This window comes from Lactuca sativa, chromosome 3 (assembly GCF_002870075.4).
Source record: "Lactuca sativa cultivar Salinas chromosome 3, Lsat_Salinas_v11, whole genome shotgun sequence".
In the NCBI taxonomy this organism is placed as follows: domain Eukaryota; kingdom Viridiplantae; phylum Streptophyta; class Magnoliopsida; order Asterales; family Asteraceae; genus Lactuca; species Lactuca sativa.
In genome coordinates, this window is record NC_056625.2 from 131,908,779 (window position 1) to 131,935,518 (window position 26,740).

The 26,740-nt window shown below is 30.8% G+C and overlaps 2 protein-coding genes across 2 annotated transcripts; both read right to left on the reverse strand.

Moving 5' to 3' along the window:
* Nucleotides 1–3,262: 3,262 nt before the first annotated feature.
* Nucleotides 3,263–4,189, reverse strand: LOC111903147 (short-chain dehydrogenase ptmH). The gene has a single exon (XM_023898928.3). The coding sequence runs from the start codon at nt 4,187–4,189 to the stop codon at nt 3,350–3,352; it is 840 nt and encodes a 279-aa protein (XP_023754696.1). The 3' UTR covers nt 3,263–3,349.
* Nucleotides 4,190–6,443: 2,254 nt separating this feature from the next.
* Nucleotides 6,444–7,678, reverse strand: LOC111903137 (uncharacterized). Its single transcript, XM_023898921.1, has 2 exons — nt 7,619–7,678; nt 6,444–7,391 (listed from the first exon to the last, which is right to left on the reverse strand). The coding sequence occupies exons 1-2, from the start codon at nt 7,676–7,678 to the stop codon at nt 6,444–6,446; spliced, it is 1,008 nt and encodes a 335-aa protein (XP_023754689.1).
* Nucleotides 7,679–26,740: the final 19,062 nt, after the last annotated feature.

Genomic DNA, 26,740 nt, shown 5'->3' on the forward strand with positions numbered 1-26,740 from the left:
TATATATAATTAAGATTCTACAGGCTTAGAGTCGATATTTTGCCTTAACTTCTGTTGATTGTCTTTTCGATCTTAATTATATATATATATATATATATATATATATATATATATATATATATATATATATATATATATATATATATATATATATATATAAGTATAAAAATTATTTCAAAACGTTAAATAAAAAGAATATTTTCGCAACTTATTTTATTAATGTTTGTACAAAATGTTAAATTTCATGAAATATCTTTATCTCAGATTTACGTTTATAAACATACAAAATTGTTAAGAATGCAAGAGTTTCCATTTCAGTAGAACATATACTTTAAACTATAATAGGTATAGTCTATGGAACATACATATCATTTTACTAGTGAGGGATACAATACAAAAATAATTATATAAAAATATAATTATTAACACTATGATTACACTAAGAAATGAGACATACATACAGTTTATTCATTACAAAAATGGATTTTATTATTTTACGCGTAACCGTCAATATAGCTTTGTGAGACACACTTCAAGTACTTATCTAAGTACCAACAAAAGTCCTGAATTTATAATCAAAGTCTCCTGTAGTGAGAGTGTGACACTTGTGTATAGATCTATATGAGACTGACAATCCCGCACCTAAACTGTTAACTACAGTTAGGCCGGCAGGCCTGGGGTGACAAATGTCGTATTAATTCCGACGCCTGAAGAACGTCGTATCAGGTCATCTTAGGTCATCAAGCATGGTTATAATAACTCACAATTTGATATTAAGTGTACGAATACATACATAACTTCAAATAGTTTTATTTAATAACAAAACTACCATACAATACTTTACGGTACAGCTGGTAGTTCCAGGCACATACATTCAAAAGGGTTTTCATACAAGTATAATTACAGAACACTATTTCCAGTACAGCAAAACTTATACTTCAGGGAACATACATTTTCATATGCTTTTATACAATAATAAAACTACATTATACTATTTCAGAGTACAACAACACTTACACATTTGGGTCTTATGGTATTAAGACTACAATTCATTTACAACAAAAAATATTGGATTATCTGGAAGAACACACTAACATTTTCAAGGAACAAATGACAGACTTTTAATACAAAGATGTTTATGAACTCACCAACTTAATTGTTGACACTCTTTTCAAACCACTTGTATTCTTGAAGAATCAATAAACAGGTGTCCACATAGGTTTTGGAGAAGACGGAGTATCATACAGCCACATCTTTTAGTTTTTGCTATACATTTTTTGTGTCAAGTATGTAATGATTTGAACACAGATGTAAAAACTATACAATATCAATATAATGTTTGTTGTACTTCGATTACTATTATTCAATTGTTGTGATACTGTACATGATGTCATCCGCCCCCGAACGTTTTCTCCGTTTTGGTTTGGGGGTGTGACATGATTAAGATTCTTTTTACTCCTACATGTTATGTTACTTGTTATTGAAGTATTTCATAGAACGTGTAGTTGTAACTTTCTTTCTTTCTTTCTTTCTTTATTCTCTTGATCTTTCCTGTCTCCAGTTATTATGTTGAATATAAGGGTTTTTGTTATTGTTTAATAGGTAATGAGTGTTAATTATCCTCAAACATGGGCTTTTACCTTCTCTATTCTGCTTTGTATGATTACTCAAATGAATTATTTGAAAAAGTTATTCTACTAAGTTGTTCTTTTTACATTAATTCAAAGAAATTACCCTTATTGAGTACATGATTCTTAGGTGCAATATTGACTACAGGCCTTTGACACCTTCAACACAATTGTTGTGTCTCCTATATACTATGTTATGTTCTCATCTCTTACTATCTTCGCAAGTGTGATCATGTTCAAGGTAAATTTTTGTCAAAATAGTTAACTACATTTGTCTTTTTCGTTGACTTGCTTATAAGTTTTTACCCATGGTAACAATGCACTTTATAGCTAACAATTTGTAAGGATTTTCCTTTTATGTCTAAAGAAATGTAATAGAATGCTATTAGTGGTTAAACGATATTTTCTGCTAAAAAATTTAAAAGACTATAATTATGATTATTATCTGTTTGTATAGATAAAATACAATGTCGTTACAATGGTGTTTACTCCATTTTACATTTGTTACATACAATCCGAGTAAATATGAGTTGATTGCATTGATTTTACTAATTGTATATTATAATCTTAGTTTTAGTTAGTAGTGAAATAAATACAGGATGAATTCGACAACACCATCCATGCACAACAAATGAACTACAAAATCTCAAGAAAAATTCTCGATGGCACAACAGTGGAAGCCATTTCCATGGAAGATAATATATCCTTCATGCTTGCATCAATCCACAAAAGGATTGGAAAATATAAGCAGAAAATGAAAGATATTTTTGACGACTAGACACCTACTGTATCACCTATCTCTCGATAAGGCATGTTGATGTTTTGATGTATGTAATGAACTCCTCATCAATGCATAAATAAATAAACTATTTTTCTTTTGAACATCATTACTTACAAAGAAAAACCGTCTAACACCCGCAATGCGGGGATACATCGCTAGTTTCTAATAAATATCTCTTGTCATATAATTCAAAATAATAATAATAATATTTTATATTTTCTTTGTAATTTAGTATATAAAAACAACACGTATTTGGTGACCGTATAACTACATAATTTTAATTATACGCAACACACGGACATTCGTCTGATTTTTAATAAAACAAGTAATGAGCGACTAACGATACCTTTCATTGCAAATATTTTGTTGTTTAACCCAAAACCTAGTGGCATCAATCCGTTGCTAATTTAATTCCTGGCAAAATTCATAGCTAATTTGGTATGTTGCAAATACATCAACAATGTGTAGTTGCTTATATTTGACGAATAAGTCGCAATTTGGTTGTTTATACTTTAGTTTTGTGGTTGTGGGAAGATATAATGTGACTGATTAGTGATGGATGGGTAAGGCCTTTGCTTTTTGGAAGATTACGAATCTAAAGTTCCAACAATATACCAATTTATGCAACATACTTCTATTCATTACTAAATTTCTTCATATAGCGACCCAAGATAAAATGTTTGTGAACATGTCATATTGTAGTCTATGGAAACCACCTAACGGGTTGTTGTGTATCACAATATATACATTTCACTTGATGCTCTTGTAACGAGACAGTGTCAACAAATGCCAAGATTATTCGAAAAATAATTCGTTTTTGTTGCAATAAAGACAAGAAAAATATGTCAAGAATATTGACTAATCTTAATATCATACATAAACATCATAAAACACCAACAAAACAAGAAAAGAACATAAAGATTTAAACTTTCTAAAGCGATCACACTTTCTTGTCCACACCGAATCGTTTTGTGAAGAAAAGATCTCTAACCCAAAGTGGAGAAAATGAAAGAATAGCGAATAGAGAAGTCATATGACCGAACATTATTTGCTTCGGCGGTTTTGGGCTCAAAACCTTATTTACTACATGTCGTGCAAACAACGATGCATCAGTCGATTTACCAACTTGAGAAGCTCTAGCACGTTCGGCTATCGCATCACTAAAATCTTTATAAACTTTCCAATCATAATGCGACAATGAACCCGTGTTATGACTCCCTAAGCTCGATCTTATAGCCCCAGGAATCACTAAAACTACATTAATACCAAACGGCTTTAACTCCAACCGAAGGGTATGTGAGATCGAGTGAACCGCAGCCTTGCTAGCACAATAAGACCCTGCCCAAGGGGTAGGAACCTTTCCAACAACACTCCCTACATTAACTATAACCCCACTTCTTCTTGAAGCCATGGAAGGCATAACATGTTGCACCATTCTAAGTTGTCCTAAAGTGTTGATTTCATAAGCCTTTTTTATCTCATCTAATGAAAGCTCGGCAAGTGGGCCCGTGCTTCCAATGCCCGCATTATTGATCAACACATCTATCTTTCCATGCTTTAAAATTATAGCTTTCACGGCTGATGAAACACTTATATCCGATAAAACATCAAGCTCTAATGTCTCGATTTCTTGTTCTCGTAACTCTAACAAGTCATTCATTCTTTGAGGGATATCAGAAGCAACGACATGGCAGTTTTGCTCAGCAAACGCCTTGCAATATTCATAGCCTATGCCACCTTTAGCACAACCCGTGACTAGAACAATTTTCTTGTCACTCATGATTTTGTTTTTCAATCTTTAAGCATCAAAATGTTACTTATACGAAGATTCTTGGTTTTCTCCGTTAAACTTTAGTGTTCATTGATAATTTTTTAGTCATGGAATTTAAGAATATGCGGTTGATTAGTTCAAGATTGCAGGCCCGATGAAAGGGTTTTGTATTTATTTGAAATAGTATAAAGAAGGTGAAAACTTTATTGATATTAATATGTGAATAGTTTGTACCATGTATATGTTGGGAAATAATTAAAGGGGTCATTGAGAATAATTGAGTTGGTGAGTTCCAAGTGTGTGTAAATTCAGGTGGGATTTAGGGGAACACAAAAATCCAAACAAAATCTAATAGAAGGTGATAGATTACGAAAAAACCAATGGGCAAAATAGATGTCAATGATTTTGGATAAAAAACATCATAGATGATAGATAGCAACCCGACTACACATACACACAACTTCAATTCCATCTTTTAGAGAGAGAGAGAGAAAGAAAGAGACTTGTCGTCGCCATTAAAGTGGTTCTCATTTAAGTCGCTTGTAAGCTAATTCTGCAACTCTCTCATGGCAGAGAGAATCTTAAGTGTATATGACATCATTCACATGCCTTAAGGGCTATATATGACATTTCACACACACAAGATGGAAAAAGGGAGAACATTACTTTGCTAAATATGTTTTACTTTAATTAGTAATGAGAGTGAAACCCCATGATACATCTTTATCACAAACTGAGAAAAACTCCAAGAAGATACAAAGAAAGGTATACATAAGCTTTGAATTTTCTCACAAGAGATGGCTAAAGACTAAAGTACCCTAAATCCTAGGACCCTTGTAGGGTTATAGGGGCCAGAAACAAAGGGAAAGAAAGAAAATAAGGCATTGAATTCAATACCCATCATCTAAAAAGTGGTTGGTTGGTAGGGAATCCATTTTTAAGCAGAAACCATTAAAAATATTCTCACACCTCGAGATAGATGAAGGTGCCTTTCATGTCTGTCTACTGTTAACACAATTTTGGCCTTGGAAATATGGGTTTCATTTTGCTTTTTTCACATCCTCTTTTAGAGCAAAAGAAAAGGCCAAACAAATGTTACTTTTATGTCGTTTATAAATACAGTTTTTTTATTTTTAAAGACATAATGCCCCCCAGAATGTAGTGGAAAACGACATCAAATCAAATTGGAATTTAAGGTCATTTCATCTAATCAATGTACAAATTTAGGAACTTTATGTGGGAATATGTTCACAGACTAAATAATCACACACTTGAACAATCATACTTTTGACAAGTCAAAGAAATGTCCAATGATTAAAATAAAATAATTGAATAAATCCCAGTTCAGATCCCTCTAGAAACGAAAATCGAAAAACCATAAACATAAAATATCAGTCCTACATTTGAATATGATCTCTGATTTTAGCCATGAAGTTGGTATTGCAGGTCAACAATGGGGTTGACTTGCATCCGTTTTGCCTGTTAAAATAGGTAAAGATTTAGAACTTAATTAACTACATATAACAAGATCCATAACAAAATAGAAAGCTGACCAAAAAATATATGGGGTCAGGAAAAAAAATGAACTACATGATGTAATAGTGTAAGTAGGGCCTTGTTAATTTGATGGCATATCAAGAAATATAAGAGCCCAGCAACATAAAGTGGGCCCTGGACAAAGTGACCTATTAACCAGTTTGGGCCCAATCTGAGTCCTGAAGCCCAACTTGTTATACTTGCTACCTGTTATGAAGGCCCAAAATGTTTTGAGAATGTGTGCAACCATAGGTAAACAACCCCCCCCCCCCCCCCCCCCAAACTCACATGATGTGGACCCACACACATAAAACTAGTTTAGGTGTCCTTTGTTTTTTTCGAAACAAAAATGCATGAAATTTGCGGACCAACTCTGCGACTCTCTGTAGCAAAAGAGGGGACCAAACGGCTGCAAGATGTAATAAAAAATCTGTTTTTTTTAACCTCTACAGACTGCGGCAAAAGCAGAGGGTCAAGTGTTACGTCACGCAGCATACGCGCAACATTTTTTAAGTTAGAAGTCTTCTGAAAAACAAACAACTGCGAATGACCAAGTGTTGCGCGTGTGCTGCACGGCGCAACCCAACAATAAATGGCCATAAGTGGTTTTTTTAGAAAAAACAAAAAACACCTAATCTAACACCATTGTATATAATAGACATAATTTAACCCATCAATTACACAAAATGAAATTAGTGTTAACATACCAAAAAGTTCTTACCATATATCATGAGTCCAACAACGTACATGAAGAAGACTCTCCATCTGCTCCCATTTGTTCAACTGATCCATCGCTATACAAACTCAAAGCTTGAATACCCTCAGCACAACCACCACTACCACCTTCACCATCGCAACACACACTCAAACTATCACTAGTCTCAGCATGATCACCATCACCATTTTCTAATGCATCCCTCGTAACACTACTTTCTTCATCATTAACCTCTGAACTCACATTTGTATTCTTTCTCACATCATGATCACCATCACCATTCTTGAAATGTGATTTTTTCTTGATGACAACAGGAGTAGTAGTACTTCTATTCCTATATTTATATGAATGTTTAGGGTTGTTCCCATGATAACTATATGGACTCATGTATGAATAAGTATCTGCATAATAATAAGGATTTTGATAGGAACAAGTGTTATCATAATAACTAGGATTGGTATAAGGATAATAAAAATACGGAAGCCCCTCACAACCAATACCACTATAAGCTCCATATCCATAACTATTCATCCCATAATAATACACACCATAAGAGGTTGCAGTGGCGTAAGGAAGAGTAGTTCCATTATACATAGCGTTATTATAAGTATCATAATAACTTCCAAAATTCCTAGTCATTCGCTCTTTTGAAACAGCCTTTTTCACTTCCACTCGTTTGTTTTTCAGTTCATAAAACCTATTCTTTAGTACACTGTTTGCCGTATCTTGTGAATCAAATGTAACAAAACCAAATCTTCGTGGTTTATTGGTTTCTTTATCTGACATCACAACTACATCCTCAATAGAACCAAACTTTTCAAAGTAAGCTTTGAATTCGTCTTTTGTTAAATCAGCAGGTAAGCCACCCACGAAAATCTTGGTTGCATTAGTGAATTCATTGTTATGGTGGTTTACACGATCAAGAGTGTTCAGATGTTGAGTTTGAGACCTCGAATCTTCCTACATTAAACGCCATGCAACATACTTCAAACTCTAAACAAGAAACAAGAAAACTACAATACAAGTAAAAGAAAATATAATCTTGAAAACCCTTTCTTGTATGATGATCAAGAAACATATCTATGATCTTCTCGGTGGACCAATCAATAAAATCGTGATATTTGCAAAAAATAATAATAATAATGGAAAATTTGAGCAGTGTGATGATGGGTTTGTTGTAAATTTACCTTTTTCAAGAGCGTTTGAGAACATTCATCGATGGAAGAAGTTCTGCCCTCTGACTCCATTGTGTGAAAGAAACCCTAGACTATTGGGGAATGGGAGATAAGCATCAATAAACAAAACGATGAGAAACTGAAATAACGCCTGCTTTGGGCTTGGGAGGTTGTTAAATTAGAGTTATGGTAATATTTTCGTCAACAAATTTAATACGATTGGATTTATTAATATTATGGTTAGTGGGTTAGTTTCATTCCCTCAGCTTTGGAGAAATTTGTATTTCTAGAGTTCCTTATATGTTATTTAATTATTTGTATTAATTTATCTAAAGAAATGAACTTTGTATCCATTTATAAAATAAAATAGCAAGACGAATATCTAGTTGTATAAAATTAAAATTATATAGTTATATCGTAAACAAATACATATTGTTATATTAAAGAAAAAATTCAAGATATAACTAAAAAAGAGGGTTGGTTTAAAGAAAATAACCAAGAAAAAAGGATTTTGGAAAATGACCAAATGATCTGCAGAGTACCCTATGTGGATCTCTCTACAGAATGTTGGTTTTTTAATTTTTTTAATTTTTTTTTTGTTTTTTCGTTTTATTTATTTTTGTTTATTAATATTAATTTTTAATTTTTTTTAATTACACTAATACCTTATGTAATTATTATGTAAAAAATTTGACAAAAAAAAAGTTAAAAATAATGAAATGTCCAAAGGATCTGCAGAGCACTAGGCCTGTCGAAAAAACCCGAAACCCGTTCTACCCACCGACCCGTTCCAAATTTGGGTAGAATGGGTCGGGTAGAACGGGTAACGGATATGAACATTCGGGTAATAGGTTATCCCGATAATAATATAGGTCGGGTTTTAGGTATGAATATCTATTTTCGGGTATACCTGAATACCCGAATTCGTTTTTTAAATAAACCAAATATATAATGCAGTCACGTACGCATACTTCAAATAAAACAAAACCTTTCGTTTCCTTCTTATGAACGACGACTCGACAGTCGATGCAAACTTGCAAAGGGAAATGAATATGGCAACATGAAGATGCAATACTTTGTATTGTTATGTTTAGACTTTATATTTTGAGTTGAGTTATGACTTATGAATTTTACTCTTTTTGTTATGTTTAGACTTTTATGTTTGGAATCGGGTTATGACTTATGAATTTTACTCTTTTGTTATGTATAGACTTTTATTGTTTAGTTGGGTTGTGTTTAGACTTTTTTTGTTGTGTTTAGACTTTAATTATTTAGACTTTTTTTTGTTGTGTTTAGACCTATTATTCCATGCTAATCACATTCATGGTTTTTTTTAATCAAAATTTGGAATGAAATTAAAAAAAGTACATAACATATTATAATGATCTGTATTGTTACTATATATATATATATATATATATATATATATATATATATATATATGTACTTGTTAATTATATGAAGTATTTTTCTACTCAATTCTTTATTAAACCAACCAACATGTAAAAATAAAAAATATATCAATAAGTGTCATTTAAGAAATTTTCGGGTATACCCGATAATTACCCGACCCGACCTCAAACCCGAGTACCCGAAACCCAAAAACTCGAATTACAATATAGGTCGGGTATCGGGTATTATTTTCTTAAGGAAATACTTGTTCTACCCGACCCGTTCTACCCGAAACCCGAAAATTTTACCCGTTCGACACCCCTACAGAGCACCCTCTGCGGATCCATTAAAGGCTCTGTGGATCCTCTACAACTCTACGAAATCTTTGTTTTTTGATTTTTTTTGATTTTTTTCGTTTTATTCATTTTTTTTCGTTCATTTTCGTTTATTAATATTAATTTTTTTAAATACACTAAAATTTTATGCGATTATGTAAAAGATTTGACAAAAAAATGTTAAAAATAATGAATTTAGGATCCGCAGACCACCCTCTGCAGATCCGCAGAGGTATATATTTTTCTATACCGGGGTGAGTTGATACAATATTTAACCGATATGACAATTTATACACTGATCCGTAGAGGTGTACACTGATCCGCAGAGATGTACACTGATCCGCTGGTAACAGTTCGTGGATTCCCAAACAGTTCTGTGGACTGATATTAAACATAAGTTCATTATTTTTAACCTTTTTTTGTCAAGTTTTTTACATAATCATATAAGGTATTAGTGTATTTAAAAAAATATCAATAAACGACAATGAACGCAAAAAAAACGAAAAAAAAATAAAAAAAAAACTCTAAAAACAAAGATTTCGTAGAGCTGTAGAGGATCCGCAAAGTCTTTAATGGATATGCAGAGGGTGCTCTGCGGATCCTAAGTTCATTATTTTTAACCTTTTTTGTCAAATTTTTACATAATCACATAATGTATTACTGTATTTAAAAACAAAACTTAATATTAATAAATAAAAATGAACGTAAAAAAAGGAAAAACGAAAAAAAATTTAAAAATCAAAAAACAAAGATTCCGCAGAGTTGTAGAGGACCCGCAGAGCCTTTAATAGATCCGTAGACGGTGCTCTGCGTAGATATTTCATTATTTTTAACATTTTTTTGTCAATTTTTTTACATAATAACCACATACGGTATTAGTGTATTTAAAAAAAATTAAAAATTTAATATTAATAAACGAAAATGAACGCAAAAAAAAAAACGAAAAAACGAAAAAACATTAAAAAAAATTAAGAAACTTACATTCTACAGAGCTGTAGAGAGATCCGCAGATAGTGCTCTGCGAATCCTTTGGTCATTTTTCGAAATCTTTTTTTTCATGATTATTTTCTTTAAACCAATAATCTTTTTTGGTTATATCCCGAATTTTCTCTATATTAAAACAACCTTCCAAGCCTGCTTTGGGCTTGAAAGGTTGTTAAATTAGAGTTATGGTGATATTTTCGTCAACAAATTAAAGACGATTGGATTTATTAATATTATTGTTAATGGGTTAGTTTCATTCCCTAAGCTTTGTAGAAATTTGTATTTCTAGAGTTCCTTATATGTTATTTCCTTATTTGTATTAATTTATCTAAAGAAATGAACTTTGTATCCATTTATAAAATAGCAAGACGAATATCTAGTTGTATAAAATTAAAATTATATAGTTATATTGTAAACAAAGACATATTGTTTTTATATTAAACTAAAAAGTTAATATAACATATTATTAGAAAGTTGGGAGTCATGATGCTATTAAATTATAATAAACGAATGTAATTTACAAAGTAAAATTCAAATTCATACGGTTGAAGATAATTATTTATTTCGAACCACATTGGCTCAATACCTTTAACAGTTTTACACATGAATTGTGCATGAATTAAATTCTATATAATTTGATTTAATTACACTTTTAGCTATTGTTATATTAAAACAATTCAAGAGCTATTCATTTCATCCTATCTTAATTTCAATTATTCAGTTTGATTTAAATTCCAACGATGAAAAATCATTAACTTTTCCAATCTCAGGAAAATCAAGTAATCTTATCACTATTTTGCTAAAAAAGGATGATATAACTCGAAATCAGGTGGCTAAATTTTTAAACTTTAACCTCATCAGAATAAAAATAATGAAATGTTTCGTCAATAATATTCTCCTAAAATTTAATATTTCGAAGAGTTTCCAAAGATAAAAATAATTAATGAATTATATAACTTTTAGATTAAAGTAAGACATTATTTATTTAATAAAAGATCTTAAATTTGTTAAAGTTTTTAACATAAAGATATGAGGTCAAACTTATCTTTATTATGTGCTCATTTTGCATCATGTCGTTTTATCCCACATCGTTTAAAAATATAACCAAAACAAAATAAAATAATTATAGTTAAAAGGCTAATACATTTCATAACCCACATTGTTTAAGAAGCAAAATTCGAGGAAAAGCTAACATCTATAATAGTAGTAATTAGGATTTGTAGGTTTTTTAACATGACATGGTGGAATCAAAGATACATTAATATTAGGGATGAATTGTAACATAGTAACCAACCAACATCTTACCAATTGAACCAAAAAAATTGGCAGTCATTATATTTGGTAGCCAATATGTTTGGGTGGTAGTACCGTACCAATTGAGCAATGTTTGTACAATAATGATACAAAAATTTGAATATCATGGTAATAGAATACCAACCAATTCATTTATTATTATTATAATATATATATATATATATATATATATATATATATATATATATATATATATATATATATATATATATATATATATATATATATATAAACGAAATCGTATATTTCAATTGTTAATTGTGTTTAGTTTTTATAATTTTAAGAACTTTATATAAGTCATTTGGTCGCATTAGTTAATAATTATTACAACGTTAAAGTACAAAATTAAATCGTTACTTTAGCGTTCCTTTAATAGAAATTTTTTTAATAAATTATAAGAACTATGTAACTAATTTTTATAAACATCAAAATTACCCGATGTCTTTAATTATTTTAAAATCTTATAATAGAAAATTAAAAAAAAATGGTAATACCATTACCAATTTGTATCAACCAAACTTTTGGTAAACAAATATATTGGTACCAAGTATGTTTGATACGGTACCGGTAACAATTTTTTTATACCAATTATAGTTGGTATGGTAAATGGTTTATAGAAAAATGAATTGATATCGTAACAATTTCATCCCTAATTAATACTCTGTATTTTTTTATATCATGTAATATATTTATAGGTTAATTATTCCATGTCGAGCCAAACTTCAATCGTTTCAGTAGTAAGACGATCACATTTTGCTTTTTTAGGTGATGAAATTACATGACGTTCTATATTATTATAATCAAATTACATAACAATCAAATAACGTTATTTTTCCAACTATTTTTGCTTGAAATTGATATCTTATACTCAAAATCGACGTGTATAAACTCAACATCATTATAATTAAATAATATAATGTTTAATTATTTTTTTTCCTTAAACTTTAATATTTGAAAATCTAAGGAAAAAATGAGTAATGAATTACTTAACAATTTGAATTCTTAACTAGACCATTATTTATAGAATAAAAGAGGTTAAGTTTTGTATATCATGATGCCGAGATCAAATTTGTTTTTATCATATACCTTTTTGTATTTTTTTTTATCTCATATTGCTTAATAAACAAAGTTGAAGTGAAAGCAAGTCGATAAGTAAATAGGTTAAGGAATTCTTAAAAAAAATAAAACTCAAAGAAATACAAACATTTATAAATAAATAGACGAAAACATTTTTTCATATATCTTTGTTATCATGTGTTCTTGAGTGGCACCGACTTAGGCATCAATTAAAACATTCTAGGAGGCATGTTTACGGCCATGAAAGTTTTTTTTTTTGGATAGAATTATCATATTTTATACATTTTGTGATATCCTACGTCAATAAATATAAAATGACCTTATTAAATGAAAATTATATCATAGTAAACTTTCAACTTCTTTTCTTTAACCTCCATAAGAAGTCTTAAGAAAATTCTTTTTTACCCCTTCGTGTAAAATTGTTTTAATGGTTTTAAAGTTTATAATCTTAAGTCTTAATATTTATATAACAGTTTAATTTTTTTTTTTAACATTTATATAACTATAACGATCAATTTAATTTTTTTAACAAAGTTGAAACGTTCATTGCAAAAGACGTATTTACATATAGTGATGATTCAAAAGAAGTTTACATATATTATAACACATTGGATTATGGACAAAGACATACTATGTGCATGCAAACATAATCATTTTTTAAGTGTTTAACAAATTTTATAATAACTTTTAAGTTTTAATACTTCTAAAAGTTGAAAATATATAACATAATCATTTGAAACTTCAAGATAAAAACATGTTTTTATAACAAAATTACCACTAATGAATATTAGTAATATACTTTGAAAGCCATATTATAATAAATATCGAAGGATAAGAGAAAAAATTATTTAAAATATTAGGGGGGAGGGGGGGAATGAAATGTTAGTTATATGTATGGAACAATATGGATAAGTAGAAAAAAAAATCAGATTAATATGGTAAAAAAATAAGTTATTTATATTGAATCATATTGATTTAGATGACATTTTTTATAAGATTCATATAGATATAGATATAGATATAGATGCTTCAAAATTTATCAACTTTACAGATCATACAGCAAGTATACTCTCTTGTAAAGTGGTGTATGTGTAATTACATTGATTGATTCTACCGTAAAATAAAAATATTAAAATAAATCAATAAGAAATAAGTAAATTAAGAATTTTTATTGTATATCACATAAAATCACAACTTTGTCCCAAATTTTAAAATATTCTTATAGTCGTTCTTAAGTTTTCATTTAGTTGCAAATTCCATCCATGTTTTTAAAAACAGTTCTTAACAAGGTGGTCACTCAGTCCGAGTCTGTTGAATCGTAGGTTAGGTTGTTACTTCTTCTGCGATGTACTTTGTAGGTGTTTAGCACCAAGATTAGATACGAAAGTAGGGCTGAGAACACGAAATCCTTAAAACTTGTTGTATTTTGAAATCTTTGGATAAATGGGGGAAAAATGACAGTATTGTCACGTTAGTTGAAATTTTTTTTTATCATATTGGTTTGGGGTCATGGAGCCAATGAAGATACCACTTTCAAGAGTAGAGAACAAAGGACAACACTAAACTCAGGTAATGTATTGGTAATATATCGGTAAGGTTACCAATAAAGAGATCACTTTGGAGGCTAAACATACATAAAATCCACCCACATCTATGTCGATCACCATATTTTCCGAGCCTGCCATCATAATGGAGATTCACAATGTCCATGGTTGCATTAAATCATTTCCTAAAGGAACTTCGCGAGAGGGGGGGGGGGGGGACGAATTAAGAGCTCAACAAATTTTGGATTCACTATGTGGGGGGGGGGGGGGGTGTAGCTACAAATCTCTTATGTGTCATCATTGCAGTGGTTACTCTGTCGCTGTGGGGAGATGTATGTCGTGGCTACAAATATGCCCCTCTTACTCTGTTCCTAAAACATGACAATGAAATCCGACATATTGTTGGGGGTACTATATGGATGTGTTTGGTTTCCAAGGGTTCCATGAAAGGTATTGGTAATGGAATAGCAAATTACCCTACACAATTTTTAAGTATAGCTCTGCTATTGTCAAAATTGGGTTATGGCCCCTTCTGATTTCTCCAATAGCCCGATTTCTGAAGCAGGTAACAAGTCACAATCGAAGTCAAAATGGATCGTATCTAAACCTTACCCAGTTCTGCCCCCATCATCGCTAGTCACCACCTTGCTCAGTCGTTGCCCGCTGGATATTGTACCTCACCTGGATACATGGTCTCACCATTCACCAGTTCAATAACTCTCCACGCTCTACTGGTCACCAGAAATCAAGTATATAATCTATTTAGCTATTCTTTCTTCTCTTGTTCTCTAGTTCTCTCAATTTCATCTCTTCTTGGAATAGTAGAATTAGGAATTAAAATTCGCAAATCTTAAACATTATATTTCTAATTTTCTATTGATTGAATTTTTCCTGAGTTAGGAATTAGGAATGCTCCTATTCTTTGCTTGTTTTTCTGATTTAGGTCTTGGGAATCAATTAATTTCAATTTCAGTTTTCACTTTTCACAGTCTGTTAAATGCATTGTTGATATTTAATTTGTTAGTTGTTACAGATTTTAGATGACATTATACTTGGGAATGAAAATCGATTTTAGTTTTCAGTTTTCAGTTTTCACTTTTTAATTTTAGTTTTCATTTTTTACACACTGTTAAATTAGTTATTATAGATTTTTGTTAGTAGTTGTTTAGAGTAAGTTGAGGAGTGATGAGTCTTGCTTCTATGTGTCTAATTTTTTATTTTTATTGAATCAATTGTTCGTCCATTTTGATTATTATAGATACAATCATGGGAAAGATGAAAATCATTGATTATTTTTTCAAAAGAAATGTTGATGATGAAGAAACTCATAATAAAAGTGAAGATAGTAAACGTCACAAACCTGTCACAAACCTTCAACAAGTGAGCCGTAACCGTAAGAAAAGCAAAATCCACAAGATAATGATATTTCTGAAGCTACACAATTAAATCCTAATGAAGTGGATTTTAAGAATCTAGAAAGAGGTATTACTAAACAAAAGAAAATGTGTGATTATCCGGTTAATTTAAGAGAAATGTGAGACGAGCTTATATGAATCAAGTTGAGACATTAAAAAGAGTTGGTGATTGTTGCACCCCGGCCGGCGGCAAAAACGTAGGGTTGTGCGACGTAGGGACAATTGGGTCGAGGTAAAAAAAATATTAAACATTACATAGAAATATAACACAAACGATACTTTTATTTATTATAATTTATCCGTGGTTACATTGTTTGATTTATCAAGCGCACATCCTAGACATAACTAGAAAATAAACAGACATAAATAAACTCCAGCAAGCTTCCTTGACAACATCCTCCTCAACACGACTATCCTCCACACTCATCTCCCTGAGAATACATGTTTTTTGAAAACGTCGACATAATGTTGGTGAGTTCATATGTTTCTATTGTTTTCTACTTTATTTTATTATATCAAAATAAAACTCCTTTTTCATTTAGGAAAACCTTTCTTTCCTTGTTAATATATTTTACCAACATCAACTTACTATCTTTATAAGGTATTTTACCAATGCTATATAACTATCTTAATATAATGTTTTACCAATCATATCTCACTATCTTATATTTTAGGATACTTACTAATCCTAACTTATTTTATTAACCACACGAAGGCGTCGCTGTAGGAATTTGATTCCTTAAGGTTGTCAGGATGTATTACAATGAGCCCCCATAATTGATATTGTGGACTAATAATTTCCCCCGCACGACGCTTCATCGGACGTCGAATGATACTTATATAAATGTTATCATGTCGGGATTGTAGCAAGCAATCGCAGGTGCGGGTGTCAAATCCCTTATAGATCTATACATATCTTTCTGGATCTCGCAAGATTAACGATCATAGGTTCGAGGTAGCCGAATTAGTCAGGCTAAGGATCAATAATAATAGCTGACTAACGCATTAACCTTAGGTTGTTTAGTTTTTTAAACTTTCTTACTTAATAATTTCCTATAACTATCACAATATAATTATTTTACTTTATAATTGATAATTCTAATTTTTATATCTCATAATTATCTTTATATATATATATATATATATATATATATATATATATATATATATATATATATATAATGTTGCCATACATATATACCCTAATTATGGTTGATTTGAAAACATGATATTTGGGCAGAGTAACGACTAGGTATAGTGCATATCCCTACAGTTGACCAATATTACTTTTAGGTACTATGTTATCCTAGGATATTAGTCATTATAACATCTAGGTAATATCTCTTCCCAGACCATTGGACATCATAACTCTTAGGCATAATATCATAGCTTACAACTAGGTATAGTATCTATGGTTAAATTATCTTAAGGTTTCATGTTTTATATGACTTACTATATATATATATATATATATATATATATATATATATATATATATATATATATATATATATATATATATATATATAAAGTAGTGTTATAAGCATGTATTCCCCCCCACCCCATCCCCGTAAAAACTTTAAAGTTAGTTATGTGGGGCCATAAACTCACCCTCGACGCGTGAGATCGCTGATGTAGGGTTGAATCAGGCTCGAGGCTTTTGGGGATCTTATAGGAAAGCAATCACTTCGAGGACTTGAGAGAGGTGTGGAGAATGTTGTGCAAAAATGGTTCTGCATTGCATTCTATTTATAGGCATGTATTTGGTGTGCTCACGGCACAATGAGTACTACAACTCTCTTTTAGGCTACTTTAGCTAGTTTTGAATTTCATTTTTATGCTTAACGGGGGATAAAAATAAATAATTTACAAAAATCATATCACTCTCATACGAATTCCGTTTTCAACATTCTTTTTCCGAAAGTTTATATCTCAAGAAGTACTACAATTCTCATTTTTGCTCTTTTAGTTAAAACTCAATCAATCTCTAAGTACAAATTTTGACGTAATTAACTTTAATTACGCGGTTGAGTTTTATTTTTATAAAATCCATAACTCTTTCAATTAGAGTTGGATTTTTACGAATCTTATATCTTTGGTATCATGTTAACGAGTACTTTCCAAATATGTTAACCATTTTAAAAGGCGGTACAACTTTTTGGACGCTTATTTTTTTAGCCTAACAGTCAATTTAACTAAAAATTTAATGGCATATTTGATTTTTTATTATCTCATAAATCAAATATTAAAATATTATGTTATTACATCTATTTTACTACTCTTTTTTAACAGTAGTGAGTGACAAAATCTTGCCGTTTGTCATATTCTCCCCATGTTTAGGAAATTTCATCCCAAAATTTTATCTTATTGTCGAGCTCCTTCGAACAAGTGAGGGTACTTTTCCCTTATTTGGTCCTCTCATTTGCATGTGTACTCTGATCCTCTATTAGAGTGTCATCGTACCTTGACTATGGGAATCTGACTTTGCTTGATTCGTTTGACCTCTCTATCCATGATTTCGATTGACTCTTCGACGAAGTTTAGTTCAGGGTTAATCTGAATTTCATCAAGTGGAACTTCAGAGGACATGGGTAAGACGAATGCTTGATCTTGAACATCCTTTGGATTTTTATGAGATTGTGATTTTGGGATACTCTGATTCATGATTATAACTTTTGGAAATTATGTTTTGTAAATATTTTGAGTTTTTGGAATAGTTTAAAAATGAGAAGTTTGCCTTGATTTTTGGGATATTACAATAAAGTTTGGTTTCTAAACAACCTTACTTTTTTAAAATTTCCTTTCATAAATTTCATAATATATATATATATATATATATATATATATATATATATATATATATATATATATATATATATATATATATATATATATAATAAACCTTTAAAGGGGTTTTTAATTTGGAGAACAAAAATTTCAACATTTTATTTTGTTATAAAAATTGTAATCATTTAAACAAAAGTTGTGTTTCCTAAAAAAATAATATTTTTCAAATTTTTTAACAAACTCAATAAAATAGCATTACGAAGAAATAAATCATTTGCTTTTCTAAATTTGGATAAAAAAACTCCGTTATATTTTTTTAAAAACAAATATTTTTTAAAATTAAAAAATAAACACATCAAAATCTTATTTTTGAAAAACTTTTTTTACAAAGTCACATGTATATTGAGTAGAAGTATCACTTAAAGTATACTTTTTTTCATTTTTTTTTACCTATTTAACCCTCTAAACAGTTAACATTTGCCGGAAAATACCAAAATCTCGCACATAATTACAAAAACATCATATCATCTCGTTAGATTTTGACAATAAATAAAATTAAATATTATCCTTTTATTTTTTAGACAAATATTTGTATTCGCAGTCCTCACCAATTGGTGAGTCATCAGCCGATCCTATATATATATATATATATATATATATATATATATATATATATATATATATATATATATATCCTATACTATAAAACAGTACAAAAATGCTACGTGGCAATCTCTTAGCCTTCCCCAAGCTATTTTTCCCGCTCAAATGTCTAAATGAATTTCCAAAACTACCCATTTGGTCAATTCAACTCACAGTGGAGAAAAATCAGGAAGAAATCAGGGATATTGAACCTCGAAATAAGGATAGGGTTCATCTGTGTGATTTCTCATTTCAGTTTGAAATCAGGAAGAAATCTGGTGTGTTGCTAAGTTCTTCCTTCCGGTTTGAGTTTTTAAGAGCAAAATAGTCGTTTAAGAGTTAACTAAAATGGTTGTTAGAGTTAACAACACATAGACCAAAGATATTGAACCTTGAAATAAGGATCAATATTCAACATGTTTTAATTTTGGACTAATAACATGAAAACCAGAAAGTATAGGGTTCATCTGTGTGATTTCTCCTTTCGGTGTTGCCATTTTTTATATTTTAGATTTTGATTGTTGAAAACTTTCCACGTTTTTGCCTCTAAATCAACGAAGGTGTTGCAAGATTTGATATATTTGTTTGGATGCATAGATGGTTAGGTATATGCAACAGGGGAAAGAATTAAGTTCTACAAGCAAATAAAAAGGTGACCATATTACAATTGCAATCGGAGAAAGCATTTTTTACAAACTCTGAACAAAACTTTGAGTTTCAGAACATCCATCTTAGATACCTGATGTAATTTTATTTTGCTATCGCTTACATTTTTTGTAGTATATAAATTGTATTTTGATTAATTTTAATTTTTGCAAGACCTTTTTTATATTTTTTTAGTTTAGTAAATGATTATATTTGCGTTTTTCTAAATGGCATGGCTACATTTATATTAATGTAAATGACCGATTCGTTGAATGTTTATTTTTAGTTAACATAGAAGTTTTGTAATCAACAATTATAATTTTACATAAATAAAAAAAACATAAATCTTTTAATTAATAATTTATTTAAAATAATTGATTAATAGTTATTAATTTTTACCATAAAAATTTAATTATTTTTGCAACCGTGGTTTTCACGGGTTATAACCTAGTATATAGATATATATATATATATATATATATATATATATATATATATATATATATATATATATATATATATATATATATATATATATGAATCAACAATTATATGAACTGCAAACGCAGATATACATGCATGCATATATATAAATCAGCAGTCATATATGATTGTGGACGCATGTATGCATGCACACATATATATATGAATTAGCAGTAAAAATAATTTGCCAAATCTTTTTTGTTTGAGCCTAGACATGGCTTAGATGTTGCATTTCATTAATGTTGGTGGTTTTGGTTTTGAAAAATCATAAGCGGATTAGGAGTTCTCAATTTCTCATAAATCGTTAAGTGTATTATTTCATAAATGAACATATGTTATGTGTTCACGACAAATCAACAATGGAGTAATCCAAATAACTTTATCAATGAAGGAGTTATTGCCTTTTCTTAAGGACACACAACATATGTAGAGCTAAGAGAACCAACAGTTACAAACATTGCACCATGGGTAACTATACTCAGATGAGAAGTAATTGATTGTGAATATAAATTTTTGTTCATAAATCAACATAATTTCATATATAGACATATGATGAATCTGCACACACAACACATGTAGAACTGGGAAAACCAACAGTTATAAATAATAATACATCATGGGTAAATACAGTATGATGAAAAGCAAGTGATTATGAATTTGAACTTAAGTTCATTTATGAACATACGATGTATCTTCTATGTGTCTTCCTATGTATAATATGTTTTGAGCATATTTTTCTTTCTTCTACTTTTAATTGTTTTTTCCATTTTCTCCTTTACTTTTCTGAAAATATGAACTTATGTTCGTTTATGAACATATGTTCATAAATGAATGTTAGAACCGCTGTCGCACACGATTTAAACAAATAAAAGTATAAGATAAACTGCTTTATTGCACTAACTGGTTGACCTCCTCCTAGTCTGGTTGTAGCTCCGTCAGTTTGGACTGGTGTAAGGACAGGGACATGTGGTCCTTCTTCTACGGATCTCCATACGTCTCTACCAAGTCTCCTTAAGTATCTTTCCATTCTTTGTGACCAGTGATGATACTCATTTGCAAACAGTATTGGGGCTCGATTAGAACCACTAACACTGTTGGAAACATTCAGAGATAACGATTGAGCCATATTTTTTGTTTTAAAAATTAGCTTTAGTGGTATAGAAGGCTCTTCGAAAAATCAGAGTTCCGATTTTCAAAAAGCAACCATTATGGCTCTGATACCAATTGTTGAGAGAAAAACTTTGAGACACATTTGAACAAACACTAGAACAAGTATATTGTGGAATAGTTAATCTCAAAGGATCTAAAAGCTCAACAATAATATTTAGAGTTAGATGGTTAGAGAGTTAGTTGCGGAAAAGTAAAGAAATGGAAATGACAACAATTGTTATATCAAGTATACACATAAGCTGATTCATAACGAGGAATGCATTCAAGCCAAGTTAATAAGTGAGATCAAACTTAGTGATTAAGTCACAAAAGACTTGCTCCGAAGAGAGATTGTAATCGATTATGTGAGAGTAAGAAGTGTGAGTAAGAGAGATAGAAAAGATAACTTTAGAAATGTGTATTCATAATAGATGTGTAAGTTTTTTTTTGTTATGAATACAAGAGAATGAACTCTATTTATAGAGACTCACGAAGTACACTAGATTACATCTCTAAGAGTAGCCATGTAAGGCATACTGGACAATAGAGAGTATTACAATAAAAGAAAAGTAAAATAATCTAGTAAAGAGACTACGATAGGTAGAGACTTCGGATGCGGTTGCTGATAAAGGAGCTTGACTGCGGAGGCTTGACGGCTGCGGTAGCTGAAGTTCAAGAGGGTCACTTTTTATGATTCAACACATATACATGCATATAAACAATGGCTCATGATATGCCAATAAGATATGTATATTGGAATATGCGGGCATGTACGCTCCCGACCTCTTTAACCATTCCACCATCATCCCCTAACTAAATTTACATGGGCCTATAGGCTCCCGACCTCATTAACCGTTCCACCGTCACCCTCTATCTAGGCTTAATATGACAACAATTACACACATAGAGGCCACACTCAAGATTCTACTAATACAGGCACAATTATACTTTCTACTTTACCAGTTTACACTTAAGCACATAGAGACTATTCTATCAGCTTTAATCTATTAGTTCTTTATCCTAACATACATGGACATGTATTGTAATACATAGTATAGTGAGATAACTCACGTAGACAGTTACTCCAACATTTAACAGCTATCTAGGTGATTCTACTTGCGATCCAACTGGCTGGTAACACACTTTACGAGTATTAACCTATAATACTACTTATTAATATCTATGACGATCTGCTAATGGAAACCAGATCTTTCACAAATCACAATGAATATTGAAAGTTCTATCAAATAAGGATCAGCCAGGCTGGAAAGTATAGAGGCGGGACCGTTTTGGCTTATAACCTTTCTGAAATGCAACAACCAAACCAACATGACCATTCTAGACACTTCTCTTGTAAGTAGATCAATCAACATTATAATTAGAATTACTGATAAATCTTATTTATAAATCCATAATAACGAATATAAATATAAATATAAGCTACATTAGATACATAGTATAACTTACAGGGATCCTAAAGAAAATCGGGAATATTGCAGGCAGGGATTCGATACCGAGCAACTCTATTTGCCCGATCTACTGCCTCAGAGCTTCGCTAAAGTACTCCAAAAACCTAGAAAGGTCATACTCGAGGGGTGAGGGGTTTCTAGATAGAGTTAGAGTGAAGAGAGGAGTGAGAACAAATGAAGTCGGGGCACTCTATTTATAGTAAGGATACACGTTGTGCACTATAGGTGGGCGTCGCACACTAGGGTAACGTCAATCCATTCACTGCCTGCCACATGTCAAAACCAATGTGGTCCACGTTGCACCTTCAAGAAGCTGCACGCCGTGTAAAACGTAGATTTTGTAAATTTCATATCTTCTTCATATGAGCTCCGTTTTCGACATTTTTTATATCCACACATAGCTATCAAAAAGAGATCTACAACTTTCATTTAAACTCCGTCGGCTAATTTCTCACTTTATTTTTAAAATTATATTTTTATAGGTTTACACTGTGAAAGTCCATATAAAAATCAAAATTCTCTCATGCAATATTCGTTCTCGACTGTATTTAATTCGACGGATAGGTATTGCCAAGATCTTCAACTCTCGTTTAGATTGTTTTCCTAACAATCGACTGATCTCTATTTTGGTTTCTGTGTCGTACATTGTTATGCCGCAACTTCTAAAAATGATAACTTCCTTATATGAAGTCATATTTGAACTTTCTCTATATGTACACTCTCGATTGTGCGATTGCTGCGACTTTTGTCAAGACTATTTATCCTAAATAGTCCTCTATCAAAGACGTCTATTTACATAACTGGTCTTTTGTATGATAAGGCGAAAAATGAAATGTTACACACGACATACCTGTCAAGTTTGATTGAAAAAAAAAGATGATCAGGTGAATTGTGTAGAACATTTGCAACTTATAAGGAATAATATGAAGAATATTTGTGGGTTATAGTTTATATTTGGTGATGTCTATAGCATACTCTAAACATAAATTTTTTTTTCATGTATGAGCATTTTTTTTACCATCATATTCTTTTCTATGGTTAGACAATGTTTTTTGGTTATATGTTGAACTCCTCTCTCTCTCTCTCTTTCTCTCTCTCTCTCTCTCTCTCTATATATATATATATATATATATATATATATATATATATATATATATATATATATAAATTTTTTTGTTATATCAATATTCACATTTCTATTACTTTTATTTAATAAAAATACACCCTAACAAAAATTATCAAATACAAAATTTATGTGAGTCCAAGGTCCAGAAGGAATTGCTTTTTGATAACATTATCAGCGGTTTTTTTACTTGTTTTTTCTATAGAAGCACAAAGGTTGTAAAAAAAATTAAAGAGAAATTAAAATATATGTGTCGATGATGTATCAATTCTGCCTTAATATGTATCTTTTTCGTTAGCCCTTTGCTAGGTCTCTTGTTCCGTAAAATTATAATCATATATTTAAAACTAGGTGTGAGACCCGTATATTATACGGGTTAATTTAAAAAATGATTAAACTTAAAATATAAAAATGAAATATTTTTTAATATACAACTTTAAAATAAGAAAGAAAGAAACGTATTTATTAGAATTTAATATCATATATATGATATTTAATACTTTACATATATAAGTACATGACTTTAACTAAAAATGAAAACAAACCAAAAATTGACAAGTGGATAATATTTATTTCAAAATTACCATAAAATGACACGTGTCAAATCTCATGAGAGAATGACAAGTGGCAAAAAACCCTTCATTTATTAAGGAAGATGTTTCATAGATTCTCCTTTAATATATTGTTTTAGAGTATACATGATATTTGATATTAAATGTCATTTTGATCGATACATGTAATTTATAAAATAGATAAAAGTATCATATTGATGCTATGTATTTTAGAGCTGTTTAGTAATCTATCAATAAATTAAAGTTAATTTTTTTTTTCGGAAACGAAAAATATATATAAATAAAAGGCCACCCAATTAACAAGTAACTAAATCAAGGGCGATGTACAACATACAATAAGAGTGCAGCAAAACATAAAACATAAATAAAGATTAACAAAATAGTGAGATACTCCAATCAATCCATCTGTAATTTACCATGAAGTTCTATATTTGAACCAAACAAAGTTCAGGAAAACCACCTCAAATGACTCAATGATCTAAATGATTAAGAGGCTAGAGCCTCTAAATGATTTTGTCCCTTAACGAATCAATGTTATTTGGTAAGAGGGCGGAATTTAAAAATAAGACAAAACTTACAAAATGGTCCTTATGGTTTTCGAAAATATCAAGTTTAATCCCTAAGTTTAAAAAACCTCACAGATGGTCCCTATGGTTTCAAAACTTTTAATATTTGGTCCTTTCGGCTCACTCCGTTATCATTTAGCCGTTAAGTAAGGGGTATTTTTGTCATTTCACTACCAGGGACCATTTATGAGGTTTTGTATTACTTTTTTTTAAAATAAATAAAATTTAATATGCAAGGGGTCTCACCTCTCTCTCTCTCTCTCTCTCTCTCTCTCCACCGCCTACATCCTTTCATCTTCATCAAATGGATCTCAAAAACCCAAAATCAAACGGGAGTATGTGGCAAAACAAGTTCGTTCATCCCTAAACTATACAATGAACACAAGAACCCACCCCCAATTTCAACCAGATTCGTTACCTATTGTGATTTGCAGGTTTGAGATTCAACAAAAATCGAGACCCATTGTTGGGTCTCTTTGGTTAACTGATCGCGATTTCAGGATGCACAAGAAGGAAATCGGGACCCTTTGCTAGGTCTCTTGGTCTCAGTTGAAATCAACAAGTCTCAACAATGTGATTCAAGATGGCAGAGGTGGCGATGGCTTACTAGCAGCAGCAGAACGACGGTGACGGTATGTAGCTGGGGGCTGCTCCGATAGCCTTCTGCTGCTCTATTTATGTTTCTGTTCCAGCGAGTTCCACAAGAAGGGATAGGGGAAGCAACGATAGGTGGCTGGAGGCTGTGTGGGTGGTTTATTGAAAGAAGAACAACGGTGGAATGGTGGCGGTTTTGTGGCAGTGGGTGACAACCCTATTGTTGGCTTTTCTTGCTTCTAGTGGTTCACAACACAGAAGGAAAAGGGAAAGCAGTAACAGGTTTTCAAGGGTGTTTGTCAACTTGCTAGATAGAAAAGGAATTGAAGGAGGAGAGTGTGGCGGTTTATGGCGGTGGGGATTCGTCGACCAAAACGGTGGTGGCAGCAAGTGGTGTGTGGGCAGTGGGAAGTGGTAGAGTGTGACTGGAGAGGAGGCCAGAAATTGGTATCTCCGGTGGAGAGAGAGAGAGAGACAAAGAGAGAGACAGAGAGAGAGAGAGACAAAGAGAGAGGTGGGACCCCTTGCATATTAAATTTTTATTTATTTATTTATTTATTTTAAAAAAAGTAATGCAAAACCTCATAAGTGGTCCCTGAGTAGTGAAATGACAAAAATACCCCTTACTTAACGGCTAAATGGTAACGGAGTGAGCCGGAAGGACCAAATGTTAAAAGTTTTGAAACCATAAGGACCATTTGTGAGATTTTTTGAACTTAGGGATTAAACTTGATATTTTCGAAAACCACATGGACCATTTTTGAAGTTTTGTCTAAAAATAATAATAATAATAATAAAATTACAATTTTAACTTTCTTTCTAAATGAACACACAATCACATATAATACATTGATCAATATGTGCAAATATTAAATAAATCAATAAACACACATAAATAAATTATAGATACTAAACTCTTTGAATAAATCAATTTTTCCTATATTTTTTATATTAATAATAGAATAATTTTATTTATACACGTTTCATTCTTCTCAAGCTCCATATTTAATGTTTGCCATGTATCAATATATTAGAGTTCTTTT

Bases quoted from the DNA above. Each gene is read 5' to 3' on its own strand.
- LOC111903137 (XM_023898921.1), bottom strand. From the start codon at position 7,678: ATGGAGTCAGAGGGCAGAACTTCTTCCATCGATGAATGTTCTCAAACG. The intron at 7,392-7,618 runs GTAAATTTACAA...CGTTTAATGTAG, and splicing joins CTCAAACGCTCTTGAAAAAG to GAAGATTCGAGGTCTCAAAC.
- LOC111903147 (XM_023898928.3), bottom strand. From the start codon at position 4,189: ATGAGTGACAAGAAAATTGTTCTAGTCACGGGTTGTGCTAAAGGTGGC.